General features: G+C 50.1%; 1 protein-coding gene across 1 annotated transcript in view; it reads right to left on the bottom strand.

Moving 5' to 3' along the window:
• Muc5b (mucin 5B, oligomeric mucus/gel-forming) overlaps positions 1 to 5,162 on the bottom strand; it is a 31,871-nt gene extending 26,709 nt beyond the window's left edge. Inside the window, 7 exon segments of the mRNA XM_028786892.1 lie at positions 627 to 733; positions 944 to 1,034; positions 1,479 to 1,593; positions 1,754 to 2,015; positions 2,396 to 2,464; positions 2,826 to 2,897; positions 5,093 to 5,162. Coding sequence (XP_028642725.1) covers positions 627 to 733; positions 944 to 1,034; positions 1,479 to 1,593; positions 1,754 to 2,015; positions 2,396 to 2,464; positions 2,826 to 2,897; positions 5,093 to 5,162 — 786 coding nt within the window.
• Positions 5,163 to 13,140: the final 7,978 nt, after the last annotated feature.

Genomic DNA, 13,140 nt, shown 5'->3' with positions numbered 1-13,140 from the left:
TGTGGCTTGTGCATCCAGGAGAATGCAGAGTGCATCCTTGTATGGTAGGTCAGAGGAGAAAGGAATAAAGATAACGCCCACCCTTAGGTGGCCTTCATGGATTCAGTGCTGCTATTGAACATCTTCCTACCCCAGATAAGCCAGTGTGGGGCCAAGCTTCCCAGGACTGGGCAACACTCTCCCTCACTTCACAATTTAGGGAGGACTTATTATTTACTAGTATTTACTAGTTTCAAGGATTATAGACTCCCATCCAAAGGATGAGTCCTCCTTACTCACAAGAGGGGCTTCTTAAGTGTCCTTGAGTATCTGCCTTTGACCCACTGTATGGTGGTGGGCACACATATCCCACACACACATCACCTGCATACAGACATTGTGTGTGTCCTGGTGGATGAGTTGTGACTGTCCATCAAAAATGTAATTTTTTTTGGACCCACTGAGGAGAGCCAGCCTGATCTGTCCCCCTCAATCACAAACAGCAGCCACCTGAGAGCTTTCCCTTCCCTGATTGTTTAGGAGCTGGAAATCCCTCTCCAACTGGGCACCCAGGGATGTTCCTCAGTCTTTGGCCAGCCTTGCACTGTTCCCAGCCTTGGGGGCTGTGACATGATCAAGGTGCTCACCGTATCTGTGCAGTTGTTGACATCTGAGGGTAGGACATCCTGGCACTGCTCTGTGGGACCATCCAGCTTCTGCAGGTTTCCAAACTGGACAGGGGTCAGCCTAGTGTCTGCAGGAGAGAAAGCTCAGTCAGGAGGTCTGCTTCTCAGAAGGCTCTACCTGGAAAACACACACACACACACACACACACACACACACACACACACACACTTCCCTCCTCCATGACTGCTATCCCACCCCATCTCCCCACGTCTCTCTTGAACTTCCTTGATTCTGTAGCCCTTAGGACCACCTAGCCTGAAGACTCAGTGACACTCACTGTGGGTGTAGAACTCATTGACAGCTGGGAGCCCATTGAAGTCACCACACAGCCCACACGTCTGGTTGGTATATTTGGAGTCCAGCTCCAGCTGAAGATGAGACAGAGCAGCTCCAGCCTCAGGGCTTCTGCTCTGGCTCCAGGACCTGCCTGGCAGCTTCCCACCCCGCTCACCCAGGAAACCAGAGAGGATAGTCCCCTGATACTCTGTGGGGTCTCTATGATAGGTCCAGGAACTCTGAGGGCTGTGGAAGAGCTGCAGGGGCTGGGGGTAAGCTGGAGGGATATGTGGCAACCATGTGCACTGTGGGAGACTGTGGTCAGCCATGAGTGACTGGGATTGGTGAAATCTGTGGGGAACTTCTGGGGATCTAGGAAGACTGTGGGAGTTCTAGAGGGGAGTGGGGAGTTGTGGGAGACCGTGGAGAGCTCTGGGAGTCTGTAGTACAAGAGGAGCTATGTGAGATGGCAAGGGTTTGTTTAAGACCTGTGTAGGATTATAGGGGGCTGTAGGGAGCTGGGTGAGTGTCCTCACCAGGGCACTGTCTTCTTCATTCCACAGGAAGGTGAGGACTAGCCGGATGCTGATCTTCACATAGCCACTGCTCTTCTCTATCAGAAGACCCGCACGGCTGTAGGGCAGCTCCTCCCTGTGCAGAAAATTCTGGTTTTCCTTCAGCAGGTATAGGCAAGAGCTGTCCTCCCCCACGCACTCTGATCCTGATCCCTCCCCAGAGCACCAAGTGCAAACAGATTGATGTCTAAAGACCAGACTTGAATGTGCTCCTCCCCAACCAAGGCCCAGCTCACCGATGTTTGTTCACCAGGACAGAGCCATTGGACAGCTCAATCACCAGCCCCTGGGCCCTGAGGAACACATAGGTGACCGTGGGCCTGGAACCCTTGAGACCACGACGCAGTTGGATGTTGAAGTCCTCGTAGGTGGCCCCACAGTGTGAAGAGAAGACATAGTTACAGAGGCCAGGGAAGCGGAACACATCACCGTCAAAGGTCTTATAATGGAAGTCACCCCACGTGCTGCAGACTCTCCCATTGTGTGCCAGGTGTAAGGCTATAAGGAAAACAAATGGAACCAATGAATGTCACCACTCCATGCCCAGATACCCAAGGGACAACCTCCTAGGGCCAAGGCAATATCTGTGGAGCAGGAAAGCCTGCTACCCATAGCTGTGTAAGCCAGCTCTCTGCCCTGACCCACTCTGAGCTGCTCGAATAAAACCCAAAGACCCAGCTCCATCCCTCGGCCCTTTCATTTGCTACAGGTCAGATGTCCCAGGGTGGTCAACAGATGTTCCCATGGAAAATTCCAGAGCTGTTCAGGAGCCTCACCTGATGTCACCTTCAACCAGACTGGCAATCTCCCTCTTGCCCCCCACCCACCTACACACCTCCACTCCTTAGCCTGGCTGGCGGTAAGAACTGTCCACTTACCACTCATGCTAGGGAAGACGGTGATAGGTGGGACGAAGGTGACATGCTGCGTGGATGAGGTCGTGGGGGCTGCAGAAGGAAGGCCAGGTCACACTGGGGTGTAACTGAGGATATCTTTCTTGGCCACCCACCCTCTTCAGTGCCCACCCCAAGGAAATCAGGAAGTCGAGGACTAGCAGGTTGGTTCTAGGATATCTAGTTTCTACTTGGTCACCCCTGGACCCCTCATCCCCCACTGAAACCCTCTCCTGTCTGCCCAGGAGCTCTTCCATTTCTGAGTGATCTGGCCTGTGTGTGCCCAGCACTGCCTTCAGTCAGAATGGACTAACAGTTTCGATGTGATGAATGACTGTGGGAAGACCAGTGGTCTATCCTACCTGAGCCCCATCTAAATCACTCCCATCCCCAACCCAAAGCCTGAGCCACGTACCACTATATACTTTCTGACTGTCTCCGGTGAGTTCTGGGTGTTCTGAGCTCAGCTCTGCCTGGCCTTGGATCTCTGCAGGAAAAGTCCAAAAGACGCCATCAGGCCACGGCAACTTCTGTAGCTTAGTGTGAGGCACATGGGCTGGCTCTGGATGCAGGCCAAGACCCTCCTGTAATCTATAGAAACCTACAGATTTGGGCCTGGTGACCTCAGCCCCATCAGCTATAAACCCTTTCAGTCAACACCACCAAAGCCAGGTGACCTGAGCAGTTCTGGCCCCTGTAGGCCAGGCCTTTCCCTCTACGGTGGCACCTTGTCTTGCCAGTGATATGGAAGATGGTCCCAGTGGTTCAAAAAAGCAAGTCAGGAAACAGTATTAGTATCAGAACTGTGATCATCTATTGGGAGGTGACGTGAGGCCCTTGGAAGACAAAGGCTAGCTTTGTTAGAGAGAACACAATTAGCAGTTTCCAAAAGTGGCATAACAGAAAGAAACCTAAGATTTAAAGGCAGCTCCAGACTGGATCTATGAGTTCAGGGCAGACAGCATGAGGAGTTCAGCTTTTGGTGCAGGATGTCCACTCTCAATGGCCTGGACTATCCACTGCCTCCGGGCAAAACCACCTCCACAGCCTGACTGCTAGAAGCCCAGAAGGCAAGAGACTAGACTGCTAGAGACAGCTTCAACCTCCATAACTCAAGCCTCTGAAGCCTGATGGCTCCTTAAGGCCAGCACTTTGTAAGGGACCATGTCCCCCAGGCCTGCACTCAGATGGCTACTTGCTCCAGTGCCATGGGCAGTGCGGCTTCCTGTTTGATTTTCGCAGCGTGTCCAGCTGACCTTTGGAAACCGCAGGGACTGTCCTGTGCATTAATCCTTCCTCAAGGGCCCCGCTTGACTGCATTTCTCAGAGGCACAGACACTCCCTCTGCCCATCCTTGACCCCAGATCCACAGCTTCTCCCAAGTGTGCTTGGCTCAGCCTGTCCTCTGCCATCTTCTGGAAGGCTCCATGGGTAAGAATATCCTCATCCCAAGCCTCCTGCTCTATGCCAGTCCCCCTCAGACTGAGATTCCTTACTCTCCACTTGGCCAGAGAGTTCTCAGCTACCTCCCCCACCACCACACAGACACATATCTTGGTCTAGGTTACCCATTCAGACAAGAACTAAATCTGCTGAGCGAAGAACCCCCCCATACACACACACACGCACACACACACACACACCAGTTGTCACAAAAGGACATTTCCACAACACAGGGCTTAATTTGCTTTTTACAGATGAAGTTAGTGGGGAAGGAGGGCTGGCTGTTCAGCAGGGAGGCTCAGCTAATGGACAGGACCTGACACAGGAGAACCCTGTTATGGAGAGATATGGCCCAGGGGAGCAGTCGGCAGCCATCAGATAGCTCTAGAAGCAAGAGGAACAACCATGGCTTCTCAGACTCTGAAAGAATGGGTTTGGGGATACCCACCCCCCCGACACACATCCACACACATCCACTGTCTTCTTTCACAGATACAGAAAGCCTGGAGCTGAGGTCCCCTCCTGCTCAGACTCCTAATCTAGGGAGCAGAGCCTGGGGAGATCATGGCACTTGAGGATTCAGGCTAGCCTTACTTGCTTACCACTGAGCCCTGTGGGAGCCACCTTTCTTAGTATTGTGGCTTTCTCAGGAGCAAACAGGCAAGAAAAACACCTCAGCTGACAAAGTCACACAGCCACCTGACTCAGTCATTAGTTCAGACTACAGCTCTGGGTATCTCTTCGGTCTGTTCTGGCTCCAGCCCTAATACCTGGAGGTAGAATCCACTTCATGAAGGAGGCGCCAGTCTCTTGACGATCAATCACCTTGGTACCTGTGACCCCACCAGTAAAGGGAAGGGCCTGTCCTAACTAGAAGTTTTTTGTCCCTGCTCTGAGACATGCACCTCAGACTCAGAAATACATCTGTGGTCCTCACATTCCTCTCCGATTCCTGTTCATCTCCAAAGCCAAGACTGTCTTAGGGCTTTCACTGGGGTTCATACCTGCAGGCTTAGAGGACCTGATCTCTGCCAGGTACCTCCATCAAAGCCAGATCCTTAGGCTGCTGGCATAGCTAGAGTATGGGACATTGGATCCAGAAACCAGAGAATTGTAAGACCTGGGACCACGATGTTGGAGACAGTGGGAGGTGCCTGTCATCTCAGCAGGAGAAATCCCCAGATGGAGGTCATCTCTCTGGGCCCATGATTTTGAGAGGGCAAGGGGCTTCAGCCTTACCTGCTGGCCACACCATGAGCAAGGCCACAAAGGCCCAGACCAGAGCCCAGCTCCAGCTCCTGCTGCCCATCCTGGGGTCAGTATAGAGGGCAGGCGGGAGGGACTGAGACAAGGCACTTGCTCCCTGGGGGCCTGGACTTATGTAGCCGAAGGCTTTGGCCCAGAGCCCAGTTCCTTGGCCATGTAAGGCACTGTCTACTCCCTGCACAGCCACGTGTGTTTGCTCTTGGGGAGGGACCATGGCAGGAAGAGGCGATGGAGAAGGAAGGATTTGCATCACTGTGCCACCAGAGTGCTCCCACCCCCTTGTGGCTTCTGAGAACTGGAAGGGAGTGGACAGGGTAGAGAAGCTTGGGAGTGGAGCTGACTACCCTGGATTCGAAGCCCTGGGCCTATGGGTGGGTATCTGACCAGGCAGCCCTGTGTCAGCTGCTCTGGGAGACTAGATACTACAAGGACCAGGGTCAAAGGGTCAACAACGTTGGCTTGTGTTTAGCCAGGAAGCTGACCCCAGGTGCTTAGCCCTGGGTTCCCAAAGACTCAACTAGGCTTTGAGGGTGGGCTCACTCTTCAAGGGTCATGCCTTAGCCCAGAAAATGGGGACTCAGGAATTTATGTTCCAGATGGCCATGGACCTGGCAGGGTCTCTGTTCTGCGTAGCTTCTGGGGATCTAGGGAGGTGGGGAATCCTCACAGAATCTGAGAAAGGATGAGTCTCTGGGCTCCTGTCTGCTGTAGAGCTCAAGCACATGAAGAAAATGAGGCCCAGTACTGGTGTGAGCCGAGGCAGGCCACAGGCTTCTCTGGTTGAACTCCACTTCTTTCCAGGGACATCTTATTAACCCTGGGCCTTGACAAAGGAAATGGCCAAGGGTCCCAAGGGCCCTGGACCTGCCTCAGGCCAAAGCTCTGAAACTTGTAAACCTCAAACCGGGGGACAGTGGGGAAAGGGAATAACAGAGTCTCCTGACCCTACTGTCCATCCTGAATGGGAGTTCCAGGAGCTCAGCTCTATTAACTGTGTTGGTTGGGTTTCCTGAGGGTTGGGGGAGCCATTTTCTGGACCATGAACATATCCACCAACGCCATTTCTACACTGCTGAAAAGAGCAGGATGCTCAAGTCTAATTCATCCTGTTAGATGAATGCAGAACAAGTTCACATTCCTTCTGTTATAGCTACCAGGAATACACACCAAATCTGACCACCCCTGAAAGTTCCTAGTGGTTGGCCATGTCAGTTAGTGGCACAGTGTTCAGGTTATTTCAGTATCATGGAAGCCCCTCCCTGACTGCCCCCATACTTATCTTTCTGAGGCTAAATTCATAGAGATGGAATGGGAAAGGGAAAAATCTATGTGAAAAGCCTTTTAAATTGTGTCAGAATCAAGAAGTCAGCTGCCGTCAAACAACAGAGCACAGGAGGTGCCCTGGAGGACACGGGGAGGCGGGGACCCCGCTCAGTCAGTGGGCAGCCAAGTGGGACCACTGCTAGAGAACAGCCTGACACTTCCTTAAGTTAAAAATAGAACTGCTATATGGCCTAGCGATTCTACTCTTAGGCAAATCTTCCAGAAAAGGAGAAAACAATGACAAGTACGGTCATCCCTGATCTAGTGGCTCCATCCACGGTTGCTAAAACAGAAGTACCCCAGGCATCGGACACAAGACAATGGCTGAGCAAACAATGCCACGTCCCTACAGTGAACTAGCACACAGACCTTTCCCTGCCTCCCTGAGGTAGGTTTTTTTCTGTGTAGCCCTAGATGTTCTAGAACTTGATCTGTAGACCAGGCTGGCCTTGAACTTGGAGATCCACCTGCCTCTGCCTCCCAAGTGCTGAAATTAAATGCGTGCACCACAGCCTGACAAGCATACAGACTTTTAAAAAGAGGGCACTCTGCTGTCCAGCACAACATGAGTGGGCCTTGAGGATCCTGGTTTCAAAAGAGATAATTCTGCAGGATCCTACTTACCAGATCCACAGAAAGCAGGATGAAATGCCAGAGAAAGAAGTGTGTGTCTTTAATGTGTCTGCTGGCAAGATAGAAAATTCTAAGAGGTGAAAGTGGGCAGCTGTGCAGGCCGCTGAGCTGTGGCCCTGGATATAGTCGGGGTGGATAAAAAGACACCATTCAGACTTCATCTCAGTGATAATGTCAAAAGTCTGCTCACATTTTCTCTGGCATGGCAGATGCCCTCCATCCCCAAGATGTTTCTGGGTGTACTAAGACTGGCTGCCAGGCTGACACCTGTTTTTACCCTTGCCCACAGTTTCTTTAATGCCCAGTGCATGTGTATAGCATGGCCTTGGGTGGGGCCTACAGCTACTACCTAGGGACCTGGTGCCATCCTGGGCTGGGTCTGGTATCAGCACATCAGACTTTTGTTCTGGAGGCTTCCCACCAGGATATTCGGGTCTGAGATGTTCTCTTTCATACCCAGTTCCTCTGCTAAATGGGACTGCTGAAGGGGGATGGTCTAGAGAGTGGGCTCCATCCCCTTCCTAGATGGTCTGTGTCACCGGCTGTGGCTTATCTAGGCCTCTATTGCAACCTGCTCCCCTCGACTTTCCTACGTGCCCACAGACTGGGCTGTGAGCCCAATTGAGCATGGCTGGTGTTCAATTGCACTCAGTTCACTGATAAGCTCATCTCAAAAGGAGAATACTGCAGTCTCCCACCTCTGGAGAGCCCCACTGCTTGGACAGCTAGCTGCCTTACCAGTTTCTCTCCTTTGCCCAGGATCTGGCACCCTGTGTTCACTGAGCTGGGCCCAACGAGCCTCATCCACCCCCAGCTCAGGTGACATTGCCCACTCCTGCCCATCTTCACTCAGAAAAAAAAAACCCTGTGGTATCTGGACCCACAGGCAGCACATAGTAGGCACCTAACAGATCCACACACTACACTGGAGGAACTGCAACTTCCACCCAAGTCCTGCCCTTATTCTGGCACTGAGCTCATCTCTGAGGACGGAGGTTGACAGGCCTGCTGGGGTCGCAGCTGTTGAGACATCCCGGATGTGGCGGCCACCCAGCCTGTTTGCTCAGCCTTCCGAGTTTACCTCTTCACAGTTGAAGGAGTTGGAAGCCGTGGACAGGGAGGAGAAGGACAAGAGGGACATGGTTGTTCCTGCTTGGCAGGGGTGGGGGGAGCGGGTGGCTGGCCAGCCGCCTCCTGGAGTGCAGAGTGTGTGTGGGGGCGCCTCAGCTATGCCAGGAACCAGCCCTGTGGTTTTTTATCACAGAGCCTGGGGCGGGACCCTGTCCTTCACCCTGGCTTCTGAGTCCAGGGCCAGCTGGGACAAAGGGACCTGTGCTGAGTTACACAGAGCTCAGGGATGAAGATGACCCCTATGGACAAGGATCCCTGGGACCACAGAGAGACCATGTCGACGTATCACAAGAACACTGCTTCTTGGTTTGGGTGCTGTCAAGCCTGTACCCCCAGCACAGGTTTCTAATAAGCCTAGTCTCACAGAGGAAACAAATGGAGAACACATGGCTGTTCTGGGCTCCAAACTGCAGCCTGTTTCCACAGGTGCTGCTTAGTGACACTGGAGAATCTATTGGTTTCGGACAGCTCACCCTGGCTCTAACATCCTAGTCCTCTAAGCTGCTATCACATGAGAAAGGCAGAGTGTGCACCCAAACCTGTACCCAGGTTTCAGGAGCATACCTGGCCACCCATACAAGGCCACCCTCCCACAAGAACCTAGATCTCCCTGGCCTCCACCATGGACCTCATACAGATGCTTCCTGGTCTGTTTATCTGCCCCTCTATGCCCTTTACCTAACTTATGGACCTATCTGTGAGCAGGTGTCACCCCAGGCGGGAGATATGACAAGGTCCATGGGTCACTTCAAATCCTGGAACAGGGATGGGCTTCATGGGATAGCAATACAATTTTCCAGGAGCCAAGAGAAGGTCTGTTTTATGCTGTTTTATGGGGGCAGGTGGGTGACAGAAAACAGAAGGCCTGGAGATTAGGGAATAGTAACACCAGAGACTAAGCATCAGGGCAAAGGTCAGCAGAGATTAGCTGGTTCAGGGAGCCTTTGAAGGTGCCTAGGACTGGGGTATAGAGTGGAAAAACAAGGTAAAGGAGCGGGTTGGGTAAGGGGGATTCAGGGTTCTTCTCTAGTAGGAGGAATTGAGGATGTTAACAGGAACATTTAAACAGGACTATATGACATTTGCGTGTGGTGAACACATACAACTTAAGATTCCCCATGGTCCCCACACCTAAGCACACAGCTCCGCAGTATAAAACACGCTCACCGTGTTGTGAAGGCATCCCTAGCATCTGCTTCCAGAATTCTCCATCTTCCCAAACTACAGCATGGTTCCACTGACCACAGACTCTCTGCCTCACTCCCCTCAGCCCCATAGCCCATTTTTCTTTCTGTCTGCTATTGTCTCTAGAAGCGTCATAAGAAAAGAATGCTGAAACCAGTGTTCTCTTGGGACTGGCTCAGTTCTCAGAATATGCTGTGCTCCAGGTTCATCCATACAGTGGTATGTGCTAGAATTTATTCTCTCTTTAAGGCTGAGTAACAGTGTATTGTGTGCTTGGTCCACACCTGCCTGTCCATTTATCTATGGAGGCTTGGCTTGCTCTAGCCTTTGGCTGCTGAGAGTAACACTACCGTGGATGCTGACATCCAAGCATCTGAATCAGTGCTTTCTAATCCTCCGGATAAAGACTAGGAGGGGAAGTTGCTGAGCTGTGTGTAAATTTTGCATGGTCTCTCTGTTGAACTTTTTGAAGACCCTGTTGTTCTGACTAGCCTTATGTCAATTTGACACACAAACTAGAGTTATCTGAAAAGAAGGGACATCAATGGAGAAGATCCCTTCATAAGATCCAGCTATAAGGCATTTTCTTAATTAGTGATTGATGGGGAGAGTGTAGCCTGTGGTGGGTGGTGCCATCCCTAGGCTGTTGGTCCTGTGTTCTATAAGAAAGCAGGCTGACAGCCAACCATTATACTGAGGTCAGGGACCCCTATGAAAGGGTTAGGGGAAGGATTGAAGGAGCTGGAGGGGATGGCAACCCTATGGAAGACCAACAGTATCATCTAAACCAGACCCCAGAGACTAAGTCACCAACCAAAGAGCATACATGGGCTGGTCTGCAGTGCCCAGCACATACGTAGCAGAGGGTGGCCTTGTCTAGCCTCCATGGAAGAGGATGAGCTGAATCCTGTAGAGACTGGATGCCCCAGGGAAGGGGGATGGGTTCAGGGGGGTGATGAGGTGGATGTGAGTGGTGGGTGGAGAGCATCCTCTCGGAGGCAAAGGGGAGGAGCAAGGGGGTGAAGGACTCTTGGAGGGGGGACCTGGAAGCGGGCAACATTTGGAATGTAAATAAATAAAACAACTGTACAAAGAACGAAAGCAGGCTGAGCAAGCCAGAGGAAGAAAGCTAGTAGGCAGTACGCCTCCGTGGCTTCTGCATCAGCTCCTGTCTCCGGGATTCTTCCATTTGAGTTTCTGTCCTGACTTCGTTCAGAGATGAGCCATGCTGGGGAAGTAAACACAGAATAAAGTCTTTCCTCCCTAACTTGCTTTTTGATTATGGTGTTTCCCTGCAGCAATAGAAACCCTCAGTAAGACACCTCCTGACTTCCTCTCAGCAGCTGTACCATCTTAGAGTCGAGCAGACACGGGTGAGGTTCCACTTGACTTGGAACTTTCCCAAACCTGTACTCCTAGTCACACACACACACACACACACACACACACACACCATAACACCCAGCTTGTTAGTGTGGGGTAGTTTTTCTCGTGGCTTGGTTTACATGTCCCTGTCTGTCAGTGACAGTGAGAACCTCTTATGTGCTTACTGGACCATCATATACCATCTTTGAAAAAAAAGTCTATTTGCATCCTTTGTCTATTTCTAACATGGATTTCTGGATTTTGTATCTCCCAACTGTCTTGTTGGTTTTGTTGTTAGGCATTTTACATATTCTAGACATTAATCCTTTATCCAGTATGTGATTGGCCATTTTCTTCTTCTGTGTTTATATTTTCATACTGAAGAAAAAGGATTTATTTTTATTTTATGTGTGTGAATGTTTGCCTGCATGCATGTCTGTGCACCATGAGCACACAGTACACAGAGCAGTAAACCAGAAAAGGTCACCAGATCCCCTGGATCTGGAGTTACATATATTTGTGAGCTGCCATGTGTGTGCTGGCAAACCTGGGTCCTCTGCAAGAGCAGCCAGAGCTCCTAACCACTGACGTTGGACTGGGGCTCTGGTTCAGTTGGTAGTGTGCTTGCCCAGCATCAGAAGGCCCTGGGTTCCATCCTCAGCACTTCATAAAATAGGTACAGCAGTGAATACCTGAAATCTAGGCACTTGGGAATTAGAGACAGGAGGATCAGAAGTTCAAAGCCAGCCTCAGAGACATAGAGTTAAAAGCTAGCTTGGCACCACCTCTTAAAAAAGTACAGCATCTCTTAAAAACGTAAGCAGTTTTAACTTGATGAAATTTCAGTTTTCTGTTTTCTTTCCTTCTCTGAGCTTTGGCCCCATGGACTCTTCATTCCCCAAATCTTTGCACTCGTATGACATGCAACACTGGCTCTATAAAATAGATACAAATCAAGTAATTACTGATGATAAATGATAAGGAAAATTATTTAAAAACAATTTTTGGCTGTAAATGTAATTTTACCATGTGTTAGAGATAAAAACAAACTTATATACTAATAAGATGGATTGCTTGAGCTTTAACTAAATATTTAATTGTATTTTAACTGTGCATGTGGAGGGGGAAGTGTTCAAACAGCCCCAGAGGCCAGAATAGGGTGTCCGGTCCTCTGGAGCGGAAGTTACAAGTGCTTATGAGCCTCCTGGTATAGGTGGTGGGAACTGGGCTCTGGTCCCCTGAAGAACAGTAGGTAAGCGTTCCTGACTGCTGAGCTGCCCCTCTAACCTCAGGTATGCTTGCTTAATTTTGCAGAATGAATTGCATCTTGGCTGAATTTGATACTGCAAGACATAGAACATCTTTGATGTTTTTAAAACCAGTTGATGCTTTGAATTTATACTAGTAAAATCTCAGAACATTGCTTTACGTAAATATGTTCACAAGCTGCATACAGTGGCACATTCTTTTCATCTCACACTAGAGAGGCAGAGACAAGGGGATCTCTGTGAGTTTGAGGCCAGCCTGGGCTACCTAGAGAGTTCCAGGTCCTCCAGGGCTACACAAAAGAGACTCTGTCTCAAAAACAAACACACAAACAAACAAACAAACAAACACACACACACACACTGTGGGGGTAAATGATTGCCAATGGTTTGGAGGGTTTTCTGCTTTCCTCTAAGCACTTCACAGGAATGGATCGTTGGCTCTGGTGTTGATGCCCTTGATCTACTTGAAGGCTATCATGCCACTGAGGAGAGGTAAGGGTCCCAGTTCACTCCTTTGTTACTATCTATTTCCATCTGTCCAGTTTTTCCAGCACCATCTGTCAAAAAGACCTGGTATTCTTGACACACACCTCAATTATCAATAAGCAATGATAGCCCACCTCTGGGTGCTCAGTTCTAGCCCCTGGCTATGTGTCTTTCCCCATGATGGTACCACACTGTTTCTGTTGTGTATATTATTCATTTTATATTACATATGTATATATTATCCATAGTGTTTCATATATCTAGAACCATCTTGGGGTATCCTGATATTCCATATGAATTTAGGGTGGCTTTTGAAACTTATCAAAAAAGATACCACTGGTCAGGCATGGTGGAACTTGTCTTGTCTTTCATCTTAGCACTTGGGAGGCAGAGGAAGACAGATCTCGGTGAGTTCAAGGCCAGCCTGGTGGTCTACAAAGCAAGTTCCAGGACAGCCAGAGATGTTACACAGAGAAACACTGTCTCAAAAAAATCCATTGTGTGGTGTGCATGCAAGTGTATGTGTATTGTGTGAGTGTGCATGCAAGTGTATGTGTATTGTGTGAGTGTGCATGCAAGTGTATGTGTACTGTGTGGTGTGCATGCAAGTGTATGTGTACTGTGTGGTGT

This window comes from Grammomys surdaster, unplaced genomic scaffold (assembly GCF_004785775.1).
Source record: "Grammomys surdaster isolate TR1022 unplaced genomic scaffold, NIH_TR_1.0 125603, whole genome shotgun sequence".
Classification (NCBI taxonomy): domain Eukaryota; kingdom Metazoa; phylum Chordata; class Mammalia; order Rodentia; family Muridae; genus Grammomys; species Grammomys surdaster.
Note: the sequence above shows the minus strand (reverse complement) of the source record. Positions and strands in the feature narration are given on the sequence as shown.